General features: G+C 40.9%; 1 protein-coding gene across 6 annotated transcripts in view; it reads right to left on the bottom strand.

Moving 5' to 3' along the window:
- Nucleotides 1–25,963, bottom strand: part of Smoc1 (SPARC related modular calcium binding 1) — a 155,805-nt gene that overhangs the window by 54,760 nt on the left and 75,082 nt on the right. For all 6 annotated transcript variants that reach the window (XR_012446111.1, XR_012446112.1, XM_074067683.1 and 3 more), the window contains exons 2-3: nucleotides 20,581–20,746; nucleotides 19,368–19,480 (exon numbers count right to left, since the gene is read on the bottom strand). Coding sequence is in view for 4 of the 6 variants with exons in the window: in XM_074067683.1 (XP_073923784.1) it covers nucleotides 19,368–19,480; nucleotides 20,581–20,746 (279 nt within the window). In the remaining 2 variants the exon portion in view is untranslated. The remainder of the gene's footprint in view (nucleotides 1–19,367; nucleotides 19,481–20,580; nucleotides 20,747–25,963) is intronic.

Genomic DNA, 25,963 nt, shown 5'->3' on the forward strand with positions numbered 1-25,963 from the left:
AATTGACCAGGGAGGTGTAGAAGAAGACAGTGTAAAGACTAACCTGACAGCCTAGGTGAGAAGTTATCACCAAGGCAGAAAAGCTACAGAAAGGCTTCTGCTCTTGTATAGGTACCAAACACTGTAATTTCCTCAAGACAAGTTGTTTCACCATGGGCTTGTCCACAGAAATCAGGGTAGGACAAGATGGAGTGCCCTTTTTCCTACCAGTAGGATGCCTGCTATCAAAACAAAGCACTATTCTCAACCAACCCTGCAAGGAGGTTCTGCTCAGTGCTTCAATTCCAGAACCATGTTCTGTCCCTACTTCACCTCACAGTTATGAGGTTGCCCCAGATGTTCACCCAGGATCAATATTGGGTCAGTGCTGTCTTCTAAGAAGGCCTAATAATGGAATGGAAAGACATCTGGACAAACCAGGGTACAGGTCTTGGTCAGCCAGTTATGTGCTAGGCATGTTACTTAGCTTGCTGAGTCCTCCCTACACAATGGGGCTAACAATGTCCACACTGAAGGGCCCCAGTGAGGCAGTCATGTGCCTGGCACATGGTAAAGGCCAGATCCAGATTGGCTGTGGCAATGATTGGTCTCAGCCGTGTCAGCAATACCTGGCAGGTGCTTCCTCCTAGGCCAGAGCACCTCTAGCAACCTCCACAGGCTTGGGTGGGCAGGTCTGCTGGAAACTTAGATGCACCCTAAAGATTTTGTCAGCCAACAGGGGATATTTCCTAGAGAGATACCTCACCAGGGCAGTATTTTAATGAGGCCTAGCTGGCTGCTGTTCCTCCTGAGTTAATAATCACCTCTGGGCAGCCATGCTGACTCACTCCAAAGCACCTATGTTCCCAGGGCTGAGACTCTCTCTGCAAGTTGACTGTGCCCCAAGTCAGCAATCAAGACTATGTCTCTGGCCAAGTGCTGCATGCTGGAGCAGGACACTGTGGTCAAGCAGACTGCAGAGAACTGGCCTGCATGAAAGCCTTTCTTCTAGAGCATGCACAAAGTCCTGCCTAAGGTTACTGGGGACAGAGCTAAATGTATGAGTAAAAGGGCAAGCCCAAAGCTTAGTTTCAGGGGATATATCTGATCTCTGGGTTCAGTGGGTCCCAAGGGCTACATTCTTACTGAGTGTGCCCATTGTCTCCCTGTGGACACATGGGCACTGCCTCCCAGCCCTTAGCCAGACCCACAGGCCCAAACACAGCTCCTTCCTCCCCAGGGCCTTTGGCATTTTCCCCCATCCACACTCCAAAGAACAGACTGCAGATGACAAAGTCCTCAGGCTGAGAGCTCCTGCCAAATGCTGTAAAACTGAAACTGAATGAGGAATTATTGCCACGTTTTTCTAAGGCCTGGGGTACACGGTAGCGGGCACACCTGCCCCAGGTGTGCTGCCAGGGAGGGGCAGCAGGGAGCAAAAGAAAGCACAGAGACCCCAGGAGAGACAGAAGTGGCCAAGCCCTGAGGGACTCAGTCCATGACTTAAAATTGTGAGGTTGTTTTTAAGTTGTCTTGGGGAGTTTTCAAAATGCCCTCTTGAAGAAAAAGAAGTTACATGGAGGCAGACTGCAGCCTTGGAAAGCTGCTTCATCAGACTAAGTCCCAGACTGTCTACATTTATTTAAAAGAGAAGATGATAATACTAATAACAATACCTATCTCAGTTGTTTGGGAGAATTAAATTAGATAATGTAAGTGAAGCACTTAGCTCACCAGGTAAGTGCCAGCTAACCATAGCTGTTTATTGGTATTATCGTCACTTTATTTTTAGCAAACTATCTACACACTCAAAAAGAACAGAACCAGACTATCTGACAAAGACCAAAGAACATCCTCTTCTGAGCAGCCTGAGGAGAAAGAGCAGTCTGAAATCAGCATAAGATTTGAGAAAGTTTCTATGGAGGAAAAAGAAGTTTGTTTTTGTATAGAAATAGTTCTATTACTCTCAAGGAAGAGAAATATAGCTCTGTGCAGAAAAGCAACCAGGTATAAATTCTATAGAATTGATGGTTTATGCATATACAATGTAAGTTCTACCTGACTATGTGTCCTCCCTTGCAAACTTATTCTTTTACATGAATAAACAATACCCTTTGTTTCCTGAGAGCCTTGAATTAATCAACTCTCAGACCTATTCTATAAGAAAAGCCCAGGCCAAGAGGATTTGACAAGGCAATTGGACATTTCTAATATCTTCCTGAGAAGTTGTCAAAACTCAAGGTTGTTCTGGCCCCACAGGTATAGATGCAAAGCAGGGAATTGGTTCTTACCCTACTCTAGAGCATCCTTTGAAAGCTGAAGTGTCAACTGAAGGGTCCTCCCTTAGAGACAAAGTGTTTGTACATCAACTGAAGTAAGACCACTTTCTGCTTATATTGTCACTATTCTTTTGGATACAACTGGTGTTCCTCCAGGTACTTTAAAACAGTGTGTTCTTAGATAAGTAAGTTTCATCTCTGACTCACATACTTTAGTATTATTGGCAAGGAATCCTTTATATAAACAGCCCAGTGCACATTGCAGTTCAATCTACATCCAAATTAAAACAAGTCTGAAATTATTTTAAGCCCATTAATCTTTAACATTAGCCCAACTCCTGGCCACCTGGAAGAATGTGGCATGCCAATACTTCTAACAAAGGCAGAGGAATGACTGATGAGTAGAGAGAAGCCAAAAAGACACCAGCTTACACAGAGGACAAATGTGAGAGAGCACTGAGAAAAACATTGGACTGTGTATACGGTCACCCATCACCCATGCTACCATGCCCAAAATAGAAAACACCACCTTCTATTTTGACAACAGCTTTTCACATCCCCATTGACAATCTATGCAATGCCTCCTTGTGGCCTCAAAGTCACCAGGTGAGCAAGTCCTTTACAGGAGAGGCAGAGAGAGTTATTTATTCAAATGTTACAGCTAATTAATAACAGCCTAGGAAATTAGGATCCCAATATCCCAGTGCTCGTAACATTTCACAATCAACAGAGCTGGAAAAAGCCTTGGAAATTACCAATCTAGCCCAAATATTTTACAAGCATGGAAACTGAGACCCAGAGATAGCGAAGTAGCATGGTCCTCTGTCCCTTGTCCTGGCACAGACTTAGAAGGAGACAGAAAGAAGTGGTTCCAAGTGCTGGTGTCTGAGGGGCTCACTGAATCGCTTTGCACCTGTAATTCTCTGGCAAACAGCACTGCTTTGCAAGGGGGAAAATGGGATGGATATTATCCTGTAAGGGACAGCTGGAAGACAGTCTTATGCTCCCCTGTAAATGAGAAGCCTTTCCTGGAGTGGTTTGAGTGACAGCTTGGGACCTCCCCCATGCCCCCGGCCACTAGCTCATTCCTTAGGAACTTCTCTTAGGGTCTAGCCTCACCAACCACAGCAGCCTCATTGTTGTTCGTCCTTCTTCTCTCCTTCCTACCATGCACCCACTTCCCTGAGAAACCCAAGATGAAAATGTCCCATGCTTGCCCACTTTCTTCTGCTTCCTCCAGGGATGGGACACTGCTGTCACAAAGCCTTTACTTCTGCATTGTTGATATACTGACAAACACAGTTGGTTTCTACAGGGTATGAATAGGAATTACCAGGGACAAAGTTGTTCTCTAGCAAAGAATGATCAATCAAGCCTGCTCCTTTGCATATGGTCCATGTTTTCTATTTTCCATAAGAAGCATAAAGAAATAGATGGTGGTGAGGGGGCGGGGAGAAGAATAAAGCCAGAGGTTGAGAGGATTCGCCTGTGTGTTGTTGGCTATATCCAACTTTGGATTTCACCACTGCAGAACTTCTAGCCTTGACTCAGTGGATGATTTAGCTCTAAGAGGAAGATCCCATTTGTAGCAATTATCCTAAACTTCTTAAATTAGAGGACTTCCCAAATTTTTGTGTGAGGAGCATTTGAGTGTTCTTAGCAATATGCTTTGGGGGGGGGCAGAATAATGAACTGCAGGCTTTGGTTTACTTCTTTGCTTTGCCCAAGTCCTACTTCTTCAGTCTAGATGTCAGGTTCTCATTTAGTTCTCTGTTTAGAATACTTTCCCTCCAGCAACAACCCCCTCCTCTCCCTTTGTAAGGCTTTCTCAAGCTATTTCTCTATTAAGAAATCCATCTTGAACTGCCTCAGACCTTCAATGACAACTGGGATCCCCTCCAAAACACAGGAAGACCCTCTCACCCTGTGGCTTTAACCCCTCTTCTCATTTATTTTTTGTGCCTCCTGTGCAAAATAGAAAACATAGACCATATGCAAAGGGACAGCATTGATTCTTCATTCTCCATAGTAACTACCAAACCTGTAATGAAATGACTACTGTCATGTACATGAACATTCTCTAGCGGGGGAAGAGTTCAATTGAAAGTATAAGGCATGAGGATATTTCTCTAATTCTTCACAGTGGAAATATAAGGCTGTTTTTTCTTTTTAACCTGCCTGTTGTTCCAAATCCACCATTGTTCAGTTCTCTGAGCCTATATGAACTGGAGCTAACTTTCAAGGCACTACCTTGAAGATTATCTAGAGGACATCGTGTTCAGTGAAGTAAGCCAGGCTCAGAAAGACAAAGGCCGCATGCTTTCTCTCATATGTGGGAGACAGATGCAATACAAATACATGCAATATTATGAAAAACAGGTCATGCTAAGAGGAGGACACTAATGGGAGAGGCAGGGTAAAAGAAGGAAGTTATGGTGGTGAATATGGTTGATGTACTTTCTATAAAAGAATGAATATAGAATTTTTGAACATGTTGAAACCACCATAAGAAGAGGACTAGGGTAGAAAGGAGAAAAATAGAGGGAATTTACCAACTCGGTTCATAATACATTTATTCATGGAAATGTCACAATGAAACACCCTGCATAGCTATCTTAAACAAACAAAAATGCCTTTTTTTCTCAAAAACAGAGAACAGGAAGGTAAAAGAGGTCTTTTTCAGAAGTTGGCACCAATGGAAGGGGGAGGATATAAGAAAAGGTTGTAAGAAGGTGAATGTAGTGGAAATATTACGTACTCATGTATAAAAATGGAAAAATGAGACATGCTGAAATGATTCCAGGAATTGGGGGAAGGGAGATAAAGGAGAATGATAGAGTGGGTGAATTCAACTATGACACACTGAAGGAACTTTTGTAAATGTCACTATGTACCCTCAGGGCAACAATAATATGATAATAAAAAATAAAAAAGAAGACAAAATGAGACAGATCTGTAAAGCATCTAATATGATGTCAGATGTAGGGTACATGCCAGGCATGTCCTGAGTTTGTACTTTTCCTTTCCCTGTTGCAGGAATGATGTAGACTATAACTTCAAACTGCTACTATTCTGCTTGACTGAAGACATTGTCTCCAACTCTACATCTGATCTAGGGAGTATTATCTGTTGGGAAATGAGGAATTTTCCTTTTACAATGTTTACCTCATCCTCCAGAATTTAAGAGGGAATGCAGAGAAGGAAAGGATCCTTTAATTTCAAATCCTCCCAAATATGGGAGTCTTTGTCGACTACATTTTTATGAGTTGATGTTGTATCATGACTGCCCACATGACATTAGTTAGCACAAGATACAGCTTCATTCATCCCTGGGCTATTCATGAGCACATCTGAACTTCTGTGTCCAGCTTTATATAAAGGGGCTTGCCAAATTAAATTTAGAAGAAAGAGGCCAGGAAGAAGGAGACATAAATCCCTCTGATATGGGCATGAGTGATGGAATAAGGATTTTTTTTCCCAGGGAAAAAAGAAATATTTGTTGGCAAAAGAGAGGATTTCACAAAGATAGAACAGTGTCCATCCACAAATATTTCTGGGCAAAGCAAGATTTTTATGGATTTTATACATTCCATGGCTAAAGCTAGGGTCATCTGCTGGAAATTATAGGAAGACAGAGCTCAAATCAATGCAAAGATAGCCCCAGCAGGAATGTTCAGCAGAATAGTCCCAAAACCGATTAAAAATTTTGTCATTGAGGGAATAAAATTCCTGGAGCAACCAATGGAAGACTGATAGCTACTGGATGTGAGATTATAAATAAAACCTGAGCCTTGGATTGAAGCAGGTAAGAGAGGAAAAAACAAAGCAAACCTCTGAGGTCCCCTTAAACTCAGAAGGTCAATAGTTCCTCAAACCTGCTAAAAAGAAAGGTGGAAATTTATAGACTATACCTAATCATCAGTGTTAACACCACTCTTCTTTGTCTATGATGAAGAACTGTGTGTGTGTGTGTGTGTGTGTGTGTGTGTCCAATAAATTTGAACCCTGTCCCCCCAAAAAACACCAAGGATATTTTACAAAACAGAACACTGGGGATTCAGGGACCCAAAGAGCTTTGTCTTCTTAAGTCCCTCCCCTCTGTTTGTGCTAGAATGGCCCAGGTTTTGAAAATGGCAAATATAGCACCTCTTACTCATTTTACTTTTCTTTCCATTTTGGGAGGGAAGTATCAAATATGTTCATGTTCTTATGTTTACAAAATATCCAAGAAGATAGTTCCTCATGTTGTAGGACCTTTGTTCAGATAAGAAGTATGTAAAATTTGGCTTGTGGTGGGACAAAGGTGACCTGCAGGAGGGGGAGCCCTTTCTTCCTTCTCACGTCTAAGTGATAGAACTAAGGATTCACATTGAGTTAAACTTTCTGTCTTCCCAGCCCATGCCTGTGTTTCTATGATGTTCCTTATTTTGGCATGGAAAAAAATTCTTAATTCCTTCATTTTGCAAAAGTTTAGTTGACCAACTTGGAGGGTCACATTCTAGCATATTATATGAACTCACAGTAGAGCAGCAATAGTCCTAAATGTGTGTGCAATAATGCCTCTGCCTGGAAGTTTTCTGATGATCCTGCAAAGTGTAAGTTTTTGTCCTTAGAGGATATCAATTTAACCCCCTCCCCAGTGCCCCCCCCGCCCCCTAGCCATGGCATCCCTGCACCACTGTGGGATGTCTATTGGTTTCTGTTTGCCCACTTCCAGCATGGCAAGTGAAGTCCTCTTTGAGTCAGGTGTTCCATCTGTAGACTGCTCTACTTATAAAAAGTTCTCCCCTGCTTTGAACCAGAGTCCTCACCTTTATATGTTACTCAGTGATGCTGGGTCAGCTCTGGGGGCTATACAGAAAAGGCTATTATCATTCGCAGACAAAGATGTGCCAATGGTTCTCAGGTATCCCTTTGGGCATCTCTTCTCCATCTGTCCTTGGCTCTTCTCATATCCATAACAAACATCTCTAATTCCACTAAATAATCCTCATGTGGCATCATTTCCTGACCTTACTCACCTGAGTTGCCCTCCTGGATGTGCCCTAGTTTGGCAACATCATCACTCTAAAAAGATGGCAGAGTCCTTCAGATAGGCAGTACGGGGTAGCGATTGGGACCGGTGACTCTGGAGTCAGACTGCTTAAGGTCTGAATACCGACTCAACTACTTACAGGCTGTGTGATCCTGAGCAAGCTAATCAGCTTCTCTGTGCTTCAGTTATCTCATCTATAAAATGGAACTTTAATAGGGCCCACTGCATAGGTTATAGTGAGGACAGAATAAATTAAAGTGTGTCATATATAAAACATCCTGACACAGTGCAAATGCTATATAAGTAAGAAAGTGGTGGTGTTGCTGATGATGGCTGTTATCATCTGAAAACGAAAGAATAAGAATGATTAAGGCCTCCCATAACAGAGCCTCTGCTTTCCCACAGACAGCAGGAAATCCAGAGAAGCAGCTTCCGTCTTTCCCTCCCTCACAAGTATAACCCCTTGCAGAAGATCAGCTGCAGATGCCATCCCGAGCTGGAACCTTTCATTTCCACAATAGACAAATGATAGGGACAGAATCCCTAAGGGCTCCAGGGAGTGCCCATGCCCAGCTGGAGGCATCCAAACTCTGGCCTGCTTGCCCCAAAGAAAATGATGCCAACAAATCTGGAAGAGGATGCACAGGGGCCCATTCAGCAGAAGGCAGCCATACAAGAGTAGGACAAGGCAGAGGTTGGGGCAGGCAAATCCCCACAGAACAATGGATACAGTGTTCTGAGCACAAAGCACGCTCCATCTACCCTCTTCTCATTGCAGATCCCTGTCCCTGACGGGTGACCAGGGGTACCAGTTCTCCCACTGACAACACAAAAATGGTGGCTCTGCCATGTGTAAACTCAGACAAGTCCTTCCTTCATGTGAATGGATCTGGCCCTTTCCCTATCATCATTTATGAAATTAAAATTTTACTTCCACAGCTGCAAAATTTAAATGGCTTACTCCCTACTAATTATATGCCACCTAGACTTTGCACAGGAAGGCAAAAAGTTGAGCCCCCTCAGGAAGTTGGCTGCTGGCAGCTGCTCACTGAGACTCCAACGTCTACACCTCAGATCTCAATATGCCAAGAACTTCAGGGAGCACAAGAAGGTATGTCAGTGTAGAAGAGAAGCCCATGCAAGCCCAGTTCTCTACTGGGACAGGCTGCAACATGTCTCTCCTAAGGCATCAGGGCTTTCTGTAACCCACAGCTACCAATTTGAAAAAAGAAATCCCTTCCCTGCTTATAGATTCAAAGAAGAAATATTAGCCCGTCAAAGATTAAGAGCTCTTGAATATATACAAGTCTCACCTTTGGTAATCTAGAGTGTTTCCCACCCCAATTTGCACCTCTCTCTCCCTACCTTTGCCTTCCCTTACAACTATCATACCAAGGGCATGGATACCATCACAAAACCTCAGGCCACTGCACAGATTACAGGTTCCTGGATATTCCCCCTCCTAGATGCATTCCCTTTGTGAGGGGAGCTGGTGTGAACCCTACACGTGGGTACAGAACAACACTCCTCTGACTCTTCATTTGAAAAGGAAGGAGATTTCAAAACACAACACAAAGCTATAGTAATCGAGACAATGTGACACTGGGATAAGGCTAGACTTGAAGATCAATGGAATAGAATTGACAGCCCAGAAATATGCCCTCACATTTATGGCCAACTCATTTTTGACAAGGGAACCAAGATAACTTAAGGACAAATAGTAGTCTTTTCACCAAATAATGTTGAAAAAAGTGGATGTAACATGCAAAAAGGTGAGGTTGGATCCCTACCTAACACCATACAACAAATTAGCTCAAAATGGATCAAATACTTAAATGTATGAACTAAAATAATAAAACTCTTGGAAGAAAACACAAACATAAAACGTTGTTGACTTGGATTAGGAAATGGTTTCTAAGGTACGACAACAAAAATATAAGCAATAAAGGAAAAATGGGTGAATCGGACTTCTAAATTAAAACTTTTCTGTCTCAAAGAAAGTGAAAAAATATTCCACAAGATGGCAGAAAAAATTTGTAAATCATATGCCTGATATGAGACTCATATCTAGAATATAAGTAACTCTTACAACTCAATAATAAAAGAGACTAATAACTGAATTAAGAAATGGGCAAAGGGTCTGAACAGACATTTCTCCAAAGATATACAAATGGCCAAAAAGCATATGAAAAAATACCCAACACCATTAGTCACTCATTAAGGAAATGCAAATCAAAAGCACAATAAGATACCAGTTTTACCCATAGGATAGCTATAATAAAGAAGATGGATTATTTTTAAACAAATTTTGACAAAGATGTAGAGATGTAAAATGACACAGCCATCTTGGAAAATAGTCTGTCAATTTCTCAAAAGCTTAAACACAGAGCTACCATATGACCTAGCAATTCTATTTCTAGGTCTATACCAAAACAAATGAAAACATATGTCCACGCAACAATGTACACACATGTTCACAACAGCATTATTTATGATAGCCTAAAATGGATATGATTTATAAATATTTTTCTGCCCTGCATACTTTTATGTTGTCAGAATTTTTTCAAAAGAGTGTGATAGCTTTTCTATTTAGAAAAAGTGAAAATGTTTTCTTTAGATTATTTGGTTAATTAAGTCCCTAATACATATACACATATGTAAAATAAGCCTCTAGACTATATCATTTTAGTAGCTTCATAGCATAGCTATATCATAATCTGTTTAAACAATTCTCCATTATTAGATATGTAGGTTGTTTCCAGAGTTTTGCTGCTATAAACAGAACTTAAATAGAAATCTTTGTAGCTAAATATTTTTACATATGTTTAATTATGTACTTAGAAAAAATTCACAGAAGTAGAACTGCAGGTGTAAAATACGGGCCCAATGAAGGACTTTTGAGCCCCACTGCAAAAATATCCACAGTAAAAAGTGCCAAACTACTTTCCCAACAGCAAGGGAGGGTAGCCTTTTCTCTCACTCAACCCAATTTTTATAAAATTGGTAAGCAAAATGATCCATCATCATTTTATTTCTATTTCTTTAATAACTAGGAAAGATGACATCACTCAAATTCAGTTATTAGCTATTGATTATTATTATGTGAGCTACTTATTGATATCTCTTGACCACTTTTCTACTAGGCTCTTTTTCTTTCCAAATTCTAACAGTTATTTATGTAAGGTTAGCTCTTTATCATTAAGGCTAATACATGTTATTTACTTTCAGTTTTGCTTAAGGTACTTATTATGGTCAGAAAACTTAAATTTGTATATACTTTTTTCACCAAAAAGAAGGATTTCTGAACTCCAAATAACTGACTTGTGAGCTTTAGAAATACGCTGCATATACATGACTTTTCTTTTTTTTGGCAAGCTGGGGTTTTAGCTCAGGGCCTCATGCTTGCTGGGCAGGCACTCTTAGCACTTGAGCCACTCCACAGCCCTATGATTTTTTTATAGTTACTTTGTCATTTGTCTTATCTTTCCTTCACGTAAAGTCCTTAAAGGCAGAGGTCATGACATTTTATTAATCTCCCATAGCCATACGCACACAGTCCAGAGCACAGTAGAGCTCCAAATGTCTGTTTGAGAAGAAAAAAATATTTTGTCTGGGAATTTGCTTTGAAGCAATTCAGTTTGGGATGGGAGATGAAAATGAGGCCAAGATGAAACGGAATTGGTCAGGTATCAATCATTGTTGAAGCTGGTGATGGGTTCATGGTGATGGGTTCATTATACTATTATGTATACTTTTTTGTGTTTTTTTAAATTTCCATAATCAAAAGGTCTTTTTAATGTGAGTTTGATTGATTGGGCAACAAGAAAGGGAACTTTTAGGATAACAATGGTGATGAAAATGAAATACATATGCATCAAGGCCATTCTTGTAGCCCAAAAACATTACAAACACAAGCCTTGAGGTTAAGCAGGCTTGAATACAAATCCTTTCTAGCTCAGGGACCTCAAGCTGCTATTTATCCCCTCTGAAACTCAGTTTTTCTTTATAAATAAGGGTGTTAATAACTACCTCAAAAAGGTTGTAGTGAAGAATAATGAGTATAAAACTCCATGTGCCTGGCACCTGGCAGCAAACTCAGTAGTCACCACCATTGTCATTCAGTGAGGCATACACTTGACAAGCTCCAGCCATCACTTCCTGATGGTGGCAATCCAACATCCATCCACTACCGCTGAGATCTCAGTTAATCAGTTTGGGCACCAGACAACCACTTGGCAGAGAACTTGGTAGAACAGATGTCAGGAATTATGTTTCTCATACCCAGAAGAGAAAATAGACAAGACCACAGAAAAGACAAAGGCTGTCGCTCCTGACTTTTCTCAAAAGGTCACCAAAGAGCCTTAACTCCACATTCCAATGATGCAATCAAGATACTAGAGCGACAAAGCCCTTCCAACAAAAGACACCGTTTGACAAAATGGATTAAAAAAGAAGATCCAACAATTTGTTGCTTACAGGAGACTCATCTCACCGACAGAAATAAGCATATGCTTAGGATGAAAGGCTGGAAGAAGATTTACCAAGCCAATGGCCCCCGAAAACAAGCAGGAGTAGCAATACTTATCTCTGACAAAGTAGACTTCAAACCTACATTGATCAAACGAGACAAAGAAGGACATTCCATACTAATAAAAGGGGAAATAGACCAAAAGGAAATAATAATCATCAATCTGTACGCACCCAATGTCAACGCACCCAATTTCATCAAACATACCCTAAAAGACCTAAAAGCATATATAAACGCCAACACAGTGGTTGTGGGAGACTTTAACACTCCATTATCATCAATAGATAGGTCATCCAAACAAAAACTCAATAAAGAAATCCAAGATCTAAAATATGCAATAGATCAAGTGGACCTAGTAGATGTCTATAGAACATTTCATCCAACCTCTACACAATATACATTCTTCTCAGCAGCCCATGGAACCTTCTCCAAAATAGATCATATCCTAGGGCACAAAGCAAGCCTCAGCAAATATAAGAAAATAGAAATAATACCGTGCATACTATCTGACCACAATGCAGTAAAAGTAGAACTCAACAACAAAAGTAAAGACAAAAAACATGCAAACAGCTGGAAACTAAATAACTCATTACTTAATGAAGAATGGATCATCGATGCAATAAAAGAGGAAATTAAAAAGTTCCTAGAAGTCAATGAAAATGAAAACACAACCTACCGGAACCTATGGGACACAGCTAAGGCAGTCTTGAGAGGAAAGTTTATAGCCATGAGTGCATATATTAAAAAGATTGAAAGATCCCAAATCAATGACCTAATGATACATCTCAAACTCCTAGAAAAACAAGAACAAGCAAATCCCAAAACAAATAGAAGGAGAGAAATAATAAAAATAAGAGCTGAAATCAACGAAATAGAAACCAAAAAAACCATACAAAGAATTAATGAAACAAAAAGTTGGTTCTTTGAAAAAATAAACAAGATCGATAGACCCCTGGCAAACCTGACTAAAATGAGGAGAGAAAAAACCCAAATTAGTAGAATCAGGAATGCAAAAGGGGAGATAACAACAAACACCATGGAAATCCAGGAAATCATCAGAGACTACTTTGAGAACCTATATTCAAATAAATTTGAAAATCTAAAAGAAATGGACAGATTTCTAGATACATATGATCATCCAAAACTGAACCAAGAGGAAATTAATCACCTGAATAGACCTATAACACAAAATGAAATTGAAGCAGCAATCAAGAGTCTCCCCAAAAAGAAAAGTCCAGGACCTGATGGATTCTCTGCTGAATTCTATCAGACCTTTAAAGAAGAACTGATACCAACCCTCCTTAAACTGTTCCATGAAATAGAAAGGGAAGGAAAACTGCCAAACACATTTTATGAAGCCACTATTACACTTATCCCAAAACCAGGCAAAGACACCTCCAAAAAGGAGAACTATAGGCCAATCTCCTTAATGAACATTGATGCAAAAATCCTCAACAAAATAATGGCAAACCGAATTCAGCAACACATCAAAAAGATTATCCACCACGACCAGGTAGGCTTCATCCCAGGGATGCAGGGGTGGTTCAACATACGAAAATCAATAAACGTAATAAACCACATTAACAGAAGCAAAGACAAAAACCACTTGATCATCTCAATAGACGCAGAAAAAGCCTTTGATAAGATCCAACATTATTTCATGATAAAAGCTCTAAGAAAACTAGGAATAGAAGGAAAGTTCCTCAACATTATAAAAGCTATATATGACAAACCTACAGCCAGCATTATACTTAACGGAGAAAAATTAAAACCATTCCCTCTAAAATCAGGAACCAGACAAGGATGCCCACTATCTCCACTCCTATTCAACATAGTACTGGAATTCCTAGCCAGAGCAATTAGGCAAGAAGAAGGAATAAAAGGAATACAAATAGGTAAAGAAACTGTCAAAATATCCCTATTTGCAGACGACATGATCCTATACCTTAAAGACCCAAAAAACTCTACTCAGAAGCTTCTAGACATCATCAATAGCTATAGCAAAGTAGCAGGATATAAAATCAACATAGAAAAATCATTAGCATTTCTATACACTAACAATGAGCAAACGGAAAAAGAATGTATGAAAACAATTCCATTTACAATAGCCTCAAAAAAAATCAAATACCTAGGTGTAAACCTAACAAAAGATGTGAAAGACCTCTACAAGGAAAACTATACACTTCTGAAGAAAGAGATTGAGGAAGACTATAGAAAGTGGAGAGATCTCCCATGCTCATGGATTGGTAGAATCAACATAGTAAAAATGTCGATACTCCCCAAAGTAATCTACATGTTTAATGCAATTCCCATCAAAATTCCAATGACATTCATTAAAGAGATTGAAAAATCTACTGTGAAATTTATATGGAAACACAAGAGGCCACGAATAGCCAAGGCAATACTCAGTCAAAAGAACAATGCAGGAGGTATCACAATACCTGACTTCAAACTATATTACAAAGCAATAACAATAAAAACAGCATGGTACTGGCACAAAAACAGACATGAAGACCAGTGGAACAGAATAGAGGATCCAGATATGAAGCCACACAACTATGAGCAACTTATCTTTGACAAAGGAGCTAAAAATATACGATGGAGAAATAGCAGCCTCTTCAACAAAAACTGCTGGGAAAACTGGTTAGCAGTCTGCAAAAAACTGAAACTAGATCCATGTATATCACCCTATACCAAGATTAACTCAAAATGGATCAAGGATCTTAATATCAGACCCCAAACTCTTAAGTTGATACAAGAAAGAGTAGGAAATACTCTGGAGTTAGTAGGTATAGGTAAAAACTTTCTCAATGAAACCCCAGCAGCACAGCAACTAAGAGATAGCATAGATAAATGGGACCTCATAAAACTAAAAAGCTTCTGTTCATCAAAAGAAATGGTCTCTAAACTAAAGAGAACACCCACAGAGTGGGAGAAAATATTTGCCAATTATACATCAGACAAAGGACTGATAACCAGAATATACAGGGAACTTAAAAAACTAAATTCTCCCAAAACTAATGAACCAATAAAGAAATGGGCATGTGAACTAAACAGAACTTTCTCAAAAGAAGAAATTCAAATGGCCAGAAAACACATGAAAAAATGCTCACCATCTCTAGCAATAAAGGAAATGCAAATTAAAACCACACTAAGATTCCACCTCACCCCTGTTAGAATAGCCATCATCAGCAACACCACCAACAACAGGTGTTGGCGAGGATGTGGGGAAAAAGGAACCCTTTTACACTGTTGGTGGGAATGTAGACTAGTACAACCACTCTGGAAAAAAATTTGGAGGCTACTTAAAAAGATGGACATCGATCTACCATTTGATCCAGCAATACCACTCTTGGGGATATACCCAAAAGACTGTTACTCCAGAGGCACCTGCACATCCATGTTTATTGCGGCACTATTCACAATAGCCAAGTTATGGAAACAGCCAAGATGTCCCAGCACTGACGAATGGATTAAGAAAATGTGGTATCTATACACAATGGAATTTTATGCAGCCATGAAGAAGAACGAAATGTTATCATTCGCTGGTAAATGGATGGAACTGGAGAACATCATTCTGAGTGAGGTTAGCCTGGCTCAAAAGACCAAAAATCGTATGTTCTCCCTCATATGTGGACATTAGATCAAGGGCAAACACAACAAGGGGATTGGACTATGAGCACATGATAAAAGCGAGAGCACACAAGGGAGGGGTGAGGATAGGTAAGACACCTAAAAAACTAGCTAGCATTTGTTGCCCTTAACGCAGAGAAACTAAAGCAGATACCTTAAAGCAACTGAGGCCAATAGGAAAAGGGGACCAGGAACTAGAGAAAAGGTTAGATCAAAAAGAATTAACCTAGAAGGTAACACCCACACACAGGAAATCAATGTGAGTCAATGCCCTGTATAGCTATCCTTATCTCAACCAGCAAAACCCCTTGTTCCTTCCTATTATTGCTTATACTCTCTCTACAACAAAATTAGAGATAAGGGCAAAATAGTTTCTGCTGGGTATTGAGGGGGGGAGCGGGAGGGGGTGGAGTGGGTGGTAAGGGAGGGGGTGGGGGCAGGGGGGAGAAATGAACCAAGCCTTGTATGCACATATGAATAATAAAAGAAAAATGAAAAAAAAAAAAAAAAAAAAAAAAAAAAAAAAAAGAAACGTTTACCAAATACTGGTGTCACCTGACTCTAAAAAAAACATACAGTGTCTGGGTGCCACTTGCAGAATTTGATTTAATGGTCTGGAACATGCCTACGTATTGAGACTTTTAAAAAATCCAACGTAATCAATGTGCAACTTCAATGCCGCTGTAGTAGAAGGAAGATGAGACACCAGTGTGAGTTGAGGTTGGGCATAGGACAAGGAGAAAGAGAACAAAAGCCACTGAGTCCCACATGAACCCTACTGAAGCCAGCTCAGTCATGTGGTCTCAAGCTGTATCCCACACCAGATAAACCCAGCCCCGTAAGAGTCCTATCATTCCCTCCATAAACTTCCGAGAGAGATCCTCTATGGTAATTCACAGGGCTAACGCGTGCTATTAATACCAGGATGCGTATATGTCAATATTCTAAGGAACATTAAAGCAACATAGCTTGTCTCTGGCTTTGGTCTTAGAAAACACCCAGCTAAGTGATGATGGAGATTGGGGGAAGGAGACAAGTGTTTTGTCTCTGGGCATTCTGGCTGCCTATCAGTGGGACCAAATGAAGCACACTCGGAGAGGCGGCTTCATTTTGTGAACTTACTACAGCATCTTTGATCAGGGAAAAAGCACATCTCTTTCAATCACTTGAGCTTAGATAGGCCACTGTCTGGCTGTCTGGCTGCCCACAGGGCTGAGCCAGCCTGAGCCACGGACACATGGCAGTGCTTAGTGTGTCACACAGGCAAGGGTACCTAACTGTACAGCCTCTGTTGAACTTCAGGCCACTCTCATTTAGCAAGTCAGCCTGGATGAATCTGGAAGTTCCTTTCTCTCAGCAAACACCACCTGGTTCAGCCCAGCTTCCCCCAAACAAAACCTAGCCAGCAGCTGTCTATCATGAGGCAGTAATACTTCAGAATCAGGAGGGCAGGGGTCAACCGTTCTCAGAAGTAATGCACCCAGGGTTACACACGCCTATGCAATGGGGAAATGGCTGCCTTCAGTTTTGCCCTCTTCACTACCACCTTTCCCCAAATGAATCTGAGCATGGGATGATTTCTTCTCCCAGGCAAGCATGCTCAGCAATGCACTTTCAAATACATACAAAGATGACCTGCATTTGTTTGTTTGTTTTTGTTTTGGTGGTACTGGAATTTGAACATGGGTCCTCGTGCTTGTGAGGCAGGCACTCTTTCACTTGAGCCATACTCCCAGCCCTTTTTTTGCTTTGCTTATTTTTCAGGTCAGGTCTTAAATTTTGGCCTGTGGCTGACCTCAGACCATGATCCTCCTACATGCAGCATCCTGCATAGTTGGGATCATAGGCTCATATCATCATATGGGGTTTGAACTCAGGGCCCCACACTTGCTAGGCAGGCACTCTACCACTTGAGCCACTTCACCAGCCCCCTCACCTGGCTTATTGATTGAAATCGGTCTTATTAACATTTTGCCCAGGCTGGCCTCCAACAATGACCCTCTCAGATCTCTGGCTACCAAGTAGCTGGGATTCAAAGGTGTGAGCCACCACACCTGGTCAACATGAATTCTTTTTACTAGAATGAATGGTAACTTAAAAAAATTGATGAGAGTTTATCAATTTCCAAAGTTGGTAAGTTTCAATGAAAGATTTTGTGGTTTTTTTTTTCCCTTACGTGGTATCATCCATAAAAATCTTATGGAGATCTGAGCAGTAGAACCACAGTAGAGATGGGAATCATCATGATGATAATTACAAATATTTATATGGCATTCATATGTTCCCAGTGTTTTACATGTGTTAACTCATCCAATCCTTATCACAACCCTATGAGAGAAGTTAGAATAATCATCAGTAACAGAATAATAGAAAAACAATACTCATCTGTAACATATAACTTAATAGTAATTCATAATGCATATGACGTAATGTTGATGACAGTGCATAACATATGTACAACATACAACAGTAATGGAGATAATCGGCTCCATTTTTCAGATACATAAACCATGACCCCATGAAGCTCAGTGACTGCCTCAGGTGGTGGGGCTGGCCTCGTGCCCAGGAATTCTGGCTGCAGACCCCAGACGGTCTCTTTCCAGCACACACCTCAGAACCTCCTCTGAAGCTGCCAGTTCAGAGAGCAGCAGAGCACGGGGACTCTGGTTGGCGGGCTCTGGGCTTAAACTCAGCTCTCCACACCACCCCTGCTATGATGCATCATCCATAAACAGAGATAATGACCTTACCTCCCAGGCTGTAGTTAGGTTTGAACAAGAAATCAATAAAAGTACCTCACCCAGGGCTGCTGGTTGAGGCAGCTTATCCCAGTGCTCAAGCCTGGTTGCATATTTGAATAGAGTGGGAAAACTTTAAAATGCTGGTGTTCACTCCCCTCCCACCATTCCTGCAGTATTCTACCCCAATAGAGAGTCAGTCTGAAATCAATAATCTCCCATGCCCAGCCCAGAAATGAAACATGAAGCCCCTCTGAGCAGAGGCTAGTCTATACCCTTAGCCCATTGATCCAGGATTATAGGGAAACTTTTAAACCTCTAAGTCCCCAGCTTTGACACAGTGGGTTCTCTCAAATGCTGCTTTATCGGATACAGGTTGTTGCAGGCACCAGGACCATCCCCAACTCGGCTGAACTCACCCTGTCCAGTGACCTTCCCCATGCTCATCAAGACAGCCCCTCCATCCAGCTGGCACATATCCATCTCTCACGGATGCCTCCCACCTCCCAGCTACAAGCCCCTATGCAGGAGGAGGCAGCCCAGAAGCTTCCTGAAGAAGCATCTTATTGTCCCAGTGCTGCTATGTTTCACAACTAGTATTTGCCAACATCAACGCAGTCAGCAGTGCTTTTACACAAAGCACTAGCCAGAAGACCATGTGGGGTGAGGGGTGGGACTGCCTGAAAAGAGATTTTAAAATCCAAGTGTGTGCACACCCATGTGCACACTCACTCCAGAGCCATGGTACCCTTTGTGCTCAAAGAGGGCTCTGCTTCATTCAAGCACAGGGATAGAAAACAGGGGAGTGCAAAGCAGTGATGGGACTCCTGAGGTTGCCCATGGAAACTGGCAGGGATAAGAAAAAATAATCAGCCCACATTTGACATAAGAGAAAAATGCAGGTCTGGCCCTCAGAGAAAACGGCCAGCAGGGAGGATGAGGACTAAGGCATGCCAATTTCCTGGCTCAGACTTCCATGCATCTTGTCAGGGCCCATTGCCAATTGGCAAGGAGTGGCATGGAGGGCCCAGGAGGGGAGACAGTGCAGAGGGAAGTGAAGAGCCGCTCACTGAGTTGTTTCCCAGAAAGTAAAGGTGACTTTCATGTTCTCGGGACACCTTCCCTCCTTTCCCTCGGTCCAGACAGTGGCCAAAGAGAACTGTCCAAGGCCTCACCTGGGTAAAGGAGCCATCTTCGCCACATTCTGGGACAAACACAGCTTCCTGAGGCTTCTTGGCCTGCTCCAGGGCTTGAGCCCGCTCCAGGCGACACTTGCTCTGGCCAGCATCTAAAAGGAGACAGAAGAATATTCTGTGTTTCACTTGGATTCTATACTAAAACCATGGCACAAAATGGCTCCCTGGTGGCAGGAACACTAAGAGAAATCCCTCTACCTGTGGGAGCACCCAAAAACAACCATCATGTCTCCCAATACAAAGGCAGTGGCTAGTGACAGCTGGCTCATCCACATCTTCCTCTTTATGTTATTCTTAGAAAAATGGGGGAGAGGGTCATGTTTATACAAGGTTCCCCATATTTTTTCTCCCAAATACCTCTATTTTCACCCAGGAAAAAAGTGTTCCATTTCCATTATTTTTCCCAGGTTTATTCTAAAACTAGTAAGCCCAAAGGATCTCAAAGATGTTTTTAAAAAACTGTTACTAGCACTTTCTTTAGAAAATCACAAGCTCTGGGAAAGTCTGCTTAGCCTTCCCTAATTCTAATGCTGGCTTTCAGAAACCCAGGGTTACAAACTCAAATACGTATAGGACACAGGAAAGTGGTATAAGTTGAGTATGAGAAGCATAGCATTCAGTTCTGAGAGGCCACAGGGAGCACTGAGGACTGTGGCAAACTGGAGAACAGGCTCCTCTGCTCTACCCACATGTTGCCTTGAGAGAACACAAATCTAGTATTGCCAAAACTTCTGATTTTGGAAGAGAAGCACAAAAAGGGAGATTTTTACATCAAATCCCCCAATTTTTAAATGTTGTCTCAAATGTTCTTGATGTTTTAGAGCAGATCAAGCAAAACATATCAACAATTTGGAGTCCCTGTTGGTCAACAATTTGGAGTCCTGTTCAGGGGCCAGCAATAATACTTTGTAACTCCATATTAAAACAAAACCAAAAGCAAACATCAAAACCCTAGCCAGAAAACAGCACAGCTCTCTAAGACCCGAGCCTGGTGACAGTGACTGAAGGACAGGAAAGTGTTCATTCCCTCAGGTAGAGCAGTCCTCCTTCCCTTACAACCTGGTGAATGGAGTGGAGAGACAGGACAGCAAACCAAATGACCAAACACATTCAAGACCCCCGTGGCAACTGCACAGTGCAGGGGCTGCAGTCTCAGTAGCCTCTCCTGGGCTGGGCACAGATTCACACTCACCTTTGCATTTACCTCGATGGACCACACCTAGGGTCGGGTCTCGGCACTTGGCTCGCTGGTACTCACACATAGACTCATAGGACCTGCCGTCAGAGGCACAGATGGGTTTGGGTTGGGTCCTGGAACAGTGGATGTTGCACTGGGGGTCACGGTCACTTATCAGAAACTAGATTGGAGAAAAAAATGAAAGGGCACAAAGGTTACTTTTGCAAGAAAAGTTGGAGAAAGTCCATGTCTTACAGAATCAGCTTGTTCTTGGCAAGCAAATCTCAAATAAACCTAAAGTTATAAAACCCTAGAGGTGAAGGGAACCAAACCATGCAGACACAAATTCTAACCAAGGAGGACTTCCTCTATACATCCTAAGAAGTCATGTCTAATATTTCTGACTACAGACAGGCTCTGTGCCAAGTGATCCATCCACATGCAAGATGTCATTGGTCATCACAACCACTTTGTGAAATAGAAAGTATTTGTTCTGTAGATAAGGAATCTGAAGCCCAGAGAGAGGTAACCAGCCCAATGTCACACAGCTATAAGGGATGGTAGCTGAATTTGAACCCAGATCGGCCAGAAATAAAATGAAAGTCTTAACCTCTAGGACATTCATCTTCTCCATCCATTCAAATGGCCATGCTACCTCCATTTGTACTTCTTCAAATCAAGGACTCACTATCAATTTCCAAATTCCACCTTTGGAAAGTGTTATTTATTAGACAACAGTATAGAGCTTCCAATCTATCACCCTTCGATTCTGCCCACTGCTCTCTGGCAGAATATAAGTTAAGTGATTTTCTGTAAGAAAGGTATTTCCTGATTTTAAAAATAGCAATAATAATCAGCTTGGGAAATGCCAAGGTAAACAGACTTTTCAGTGAAGGGATTCTCAGACATGTTTGATACACTTTTATGCACTGGAATCTCAAAGAGGCACAGTGAATTAAACATAGCTACAAATTCTTTGCCACTCTTCCCTTTTTTTTTTTTTTTTTGCTAAGACTTATTCCCATTTTTTTTTATTTTTATTTTATCATTTTTACATTTACTTACATGTGTATACATTGTTTGGGCCACCACCCCCTCCTCATGCCCTCCCCCTCCCCCATTCCTGGGCAGAACCTGTTCTGCCCTCTTTTCCTATTTTGTTGTAGAGAAACATAAGAGATAATAAGAAAGATACAGCATTTTTGCTAGCTTGAGATAAAGATAGCTATACAGAGAGACTCCTAGCTTTGCTTCCATGTACTTGTGTATTACAACCCAAATTGGTTCATCTCTGCTGGACCTCTTCACTACTTCCCGGTCCCCTTCCCATAGTGGCCTCTGCCAGTTTAAGATTACTATATTCACTCCTCTACAGTGAGCACATCAATCACATTCGAGTTTTAGCTTTCCTTCCCTTTCCCTATTCCTCCTGTGCATGTTCTCCCCTTAGTGTGTGACCCATGTCCAATAACATTACTGCATTTGTTTTGGGTCTATAATCTGCATATGAGGGAAAACATGAATTTTTGGCCTTCTGAGCCTGGCTAACTTTGCTTAAGATGATGTTCTCCAGTTCCACCTGTTTACTTGTGAATGACATAATTTCATACTTCTTTGTGGCTGTGTAAAATTCCATTGTGTATAAATGCTACATTTTCTTGATCCATTCATCAGTTGTGGGGCATCTTGACTGTTTCCATAGCTTGGCTATTGTGCAATAAACATGGGTGTGCAGGTGTCTGTGGAGTAACCTGAGTTGCATTCTTTTGGGTATATCCCTAGGAGTGGTATTTCTGGATCATATGGCATATCTATGTTTAGTTTTTAAACAAGCCTCCATATTGTTTTTCAAAGTGGTTGTACTAGCTTACATTCCCACCAGCAATGTATGAGGGTTCCTTTTTCTCCCACATCCTTGCCAACATTTTTTTGTGGTGTTCTTGATGCTAGTTATTCTAACAAGAGTGAAGTAGAATCTTAGAGTGGTTTTATTTTGCATTTCCTTTATGGCCAGGGATGGTGAGCATTTGTGTGTTTTTTGGCCATTTGGATTTCTTCCTTTGAAAAAGTTCTGTTTAGTTCAGTTGCCCACTTCTTTATTAGTTCATTAATTTGTGGGGAGTTTAGTTTTTTGGGCTCTCTGTATATTTTGGTTATCAATCCTTTGTCTGACATATAGCTAGCAAATATTTTCTCCCACTCTGTGGGTGGTCTCTGTGGTGCATAACAAAAGAAATGTGCAGAAGCTTTTTAGTTTCATGTAGTCCCATTTGGTCATCCTTTCTCTTTTTGCTGGGCTGCTAGATTCTACTGAGAAAGTCCTTGTCTATACCTATTGCTTCCAGGGTATTCCCTGATCTTTCATGTACTAACTACAAGGTTTCAGGTCTGATATTAAGGTCCTTAAAACATTTTGAATTGATACTAGTACAGGGTGACGGGCATGGATCCAGTTTTCAGTTTTTCACAGGCAGATAACCACTTTTCCCAGCAACATTTGTTGAAGAGGATATCTTTTCTCCATCGTTATGTTTTTTTGTGCCTTTGTCAAAAATAAGGTGGGCATAGCTCTGCAGATTCATATCCAGGTGCTCTATTCTGTTCCACTGGTCTTTATACCTGTTTTTGTGCCAGTACCATGCTGTTTTTATTGCTATAGCTTTGTAATATAGCAATAAAAGCAATAAAACTTCAAAGACAATACCTTTGAAGTTGGGTATTGCTCTTTTTACTCAGTATTGCCTTGGCTATACGCAGTGTTTTGTGTTTCCAGATGAACTTTAGGGTAGATTTTTCAATCTCTGTGATGAATGTCTTTGGGATTTTGATGGGAATTGCACTGAACATGTAGATTGCTTTTAGTAGTATAGTCATTTTCACTATGTTGATTCTACCAGTCCAAGAGCATGGGAGATCTTTCTACCTTCTGTAGTCTTCCTCGATCTCTTTCTTCAGTGGTTTATAGTTCTCCTTGTAGAGGTCATTTATATCCTTTGTTAAGTTCATTCCTAGGTATTTGATTTTTTTGATATTTTAAATGGAATTGTTTTTCCATTTATAATAGCCTCAAAAAAAATCAAATACCTAGGTGTAAACCTAACAAAAGATGTGAAAGACCTCTACAAGGAAAACTATACACTTCTGAAGAAAGAGACTGAGGAAGACTATAGAAAGTGGAAAGATCTCCCATGCTCATGGATTGGTAGAATCAACATAGTAAAAATGTCTATACTCCCAAAAGTAATCTACATGTTTAATGCAATTCCCATCAAAATCCCAATGACATTCATCAAAGAGATTGAAAAATCTACTGTTAAATTTATATGGAAACACAAGAGGCCACGAATAGCCAAGGCAATACTCAGTCAAAAGAACAATGCAGGAGGTATCACAATACCTGACTTCAAACTATATTACAAAGCAATAATAATAAAAACAGCATGGTACTGGCACAAAAACAGACATGAAGACCAGTGGAACAGAATAGAGGATCCAGATATGAAGCCACACAACTATAAGCAACTTATCTTTGACAAAGGAGCTAAAAATATACGATGGAGAAATAGCAGCCTCTTCAACAAAAACTGCTGGGAAAACTGGTTAGCAGTCTGCAAAAAACTGAAACTAGATCCATGTATATCACCCTATACCAAGATTAACTCAAAATGGATCAAGGATCTTAATAACAGACCCCAAACTCTTAAGTTGATACAAGAAAGAGTAGGAAATACTCTGGAGTTAGTAGGTATAGGTAAGAACTTTCTCAATGAAACCCCAGCAGCACAGCAACTAAGAGATAGCATAGATAAATGGGACCTCATAAAACTAAAAAGCTTCTGTTCATCAAAAGAAATGGTCTCTAAACTGAAGAGAACACCCACAGAGTGGGAGAAAATATTTGCCAATTATACATCAGACAAAGGACTGATAACCAGAATATACAGGGAACTTAAAAAACTAAATTCTCCCAAAACTAATGAACCAATAAAGAAATGGGCATGTGAACTAAACAGAACTTTCTCAAAAGAAGAAATTCAAATGGCCAGAAAACACATGAAAAAATGCTCACCATCTCTAGCAATAAAGGAAATGCAAATTAAAACCACACTAAGATTCCACCTCACCCCTGTTAGAATAGCCATCATCAGCAACACCACCAACAACAGGTGTTGGCGAGGATGCGGGGAAAAAGGAACCCTCTTACACTGTTGGTGGGAATGTAGACTAGTACAACCACTCTGGAAAAAAATTTGGAGGCTACTTAAAAAGCTGGACATCGATCTACCATTTGATCCAGCAATACCACTCTTGGGGATATACCCAAAAGACTGTTACTCCAGAGGCACCTGCACATCCATGTTTATTGCGGCACTATTCACAATAGCCAAGTTATGGAAACAGCCAAGATGCCCCAGCACTGACGAATGGATTAAGAAAATGTGGTATCTATACACAATGGAATTTTATGCAGCCATGAAGAAGAACGAAATGTTATCATTCGCTGGTAAATGGATGGAATTGGAGAACATCATTCTGAGTGAGGTTAGCCTGGCTCAAAAGACCAAAAATCGTATGTTCTCCCTCATATGTGGACATTAGATCAAGGGCAAACACAACAAGGGGATTGGAGTATGAGCACATGATAAAAGCGAGAGCACACAAGGGAGGGGTGAGGATAGGTAAGACACCTAAAAAACTAGCTAGCATTTGTTGCCCTTAATGCAGAGAAACTAAAGCAGATACCTTAAAGCAACTGAGGCCAATAGGAAAAGGGGACCAGGAACTAGAGAAAAGGTTAGATTAAAAAGAATTAACCTAGAAGGTAACACCCATGCACAGGAAATCAATGTGAGTCAATGCCCTGTATAGCTATCCTTATCTCAACCAGCAAAACCCCTTGTTCCTTCCTATTATTGCTTATACTCTCTCTACAACAAAATTAGAGATAAGGGCAAAATAGTTTCTGCTGGGTATTGAGGGGGGGAGCGGGAGGGGGTGGAGTGGGTGGTAAGGGAGGGGGTGGGGGCAGGGGGGAGAAATAAACCAAGCCTTGTATGCACATATGAATAATAAAAGAAAAATGAAAAAAAAAATGGAATTGTTTTCATATATTCTTTCTCAATTTGTTCATTGTTGATGTATAGAAAGGCTACTGATTTTTGTAAGTTGATTTTGTACCCTGCTACATTGCTGAAGCTATTTACAGTGTCTAGGAGTTTTGGGGTGGAGGTTCTTGGATCTTTGAGGTATAGGATCATGTCATCTGCAAACAGAGATACTTTGACTATTTATTTACCTATTTGTATTCCTTTTATTTCTTCTTCATGCTTTATTTCTCTGGCTAAGAGTTCCAGGCCACCCCTCCCATTGAGCTATGCAGTCAAACCTAGATCCAGAC

The sequence above is a fragment of the Castor canadensis genome, chromosome 3 (genome assembly GCF_047511655.1).
Source record: "Castor canadensis chromosome 3, mCasCan1.hap1v2, whole genome shotgun sequence".
NCBI classification, from domain to species: Eukaryota; Metazoa; Chordata; class Mammalia; order Rodentia; family Castoridae; genus Castor; species Castor canadensis.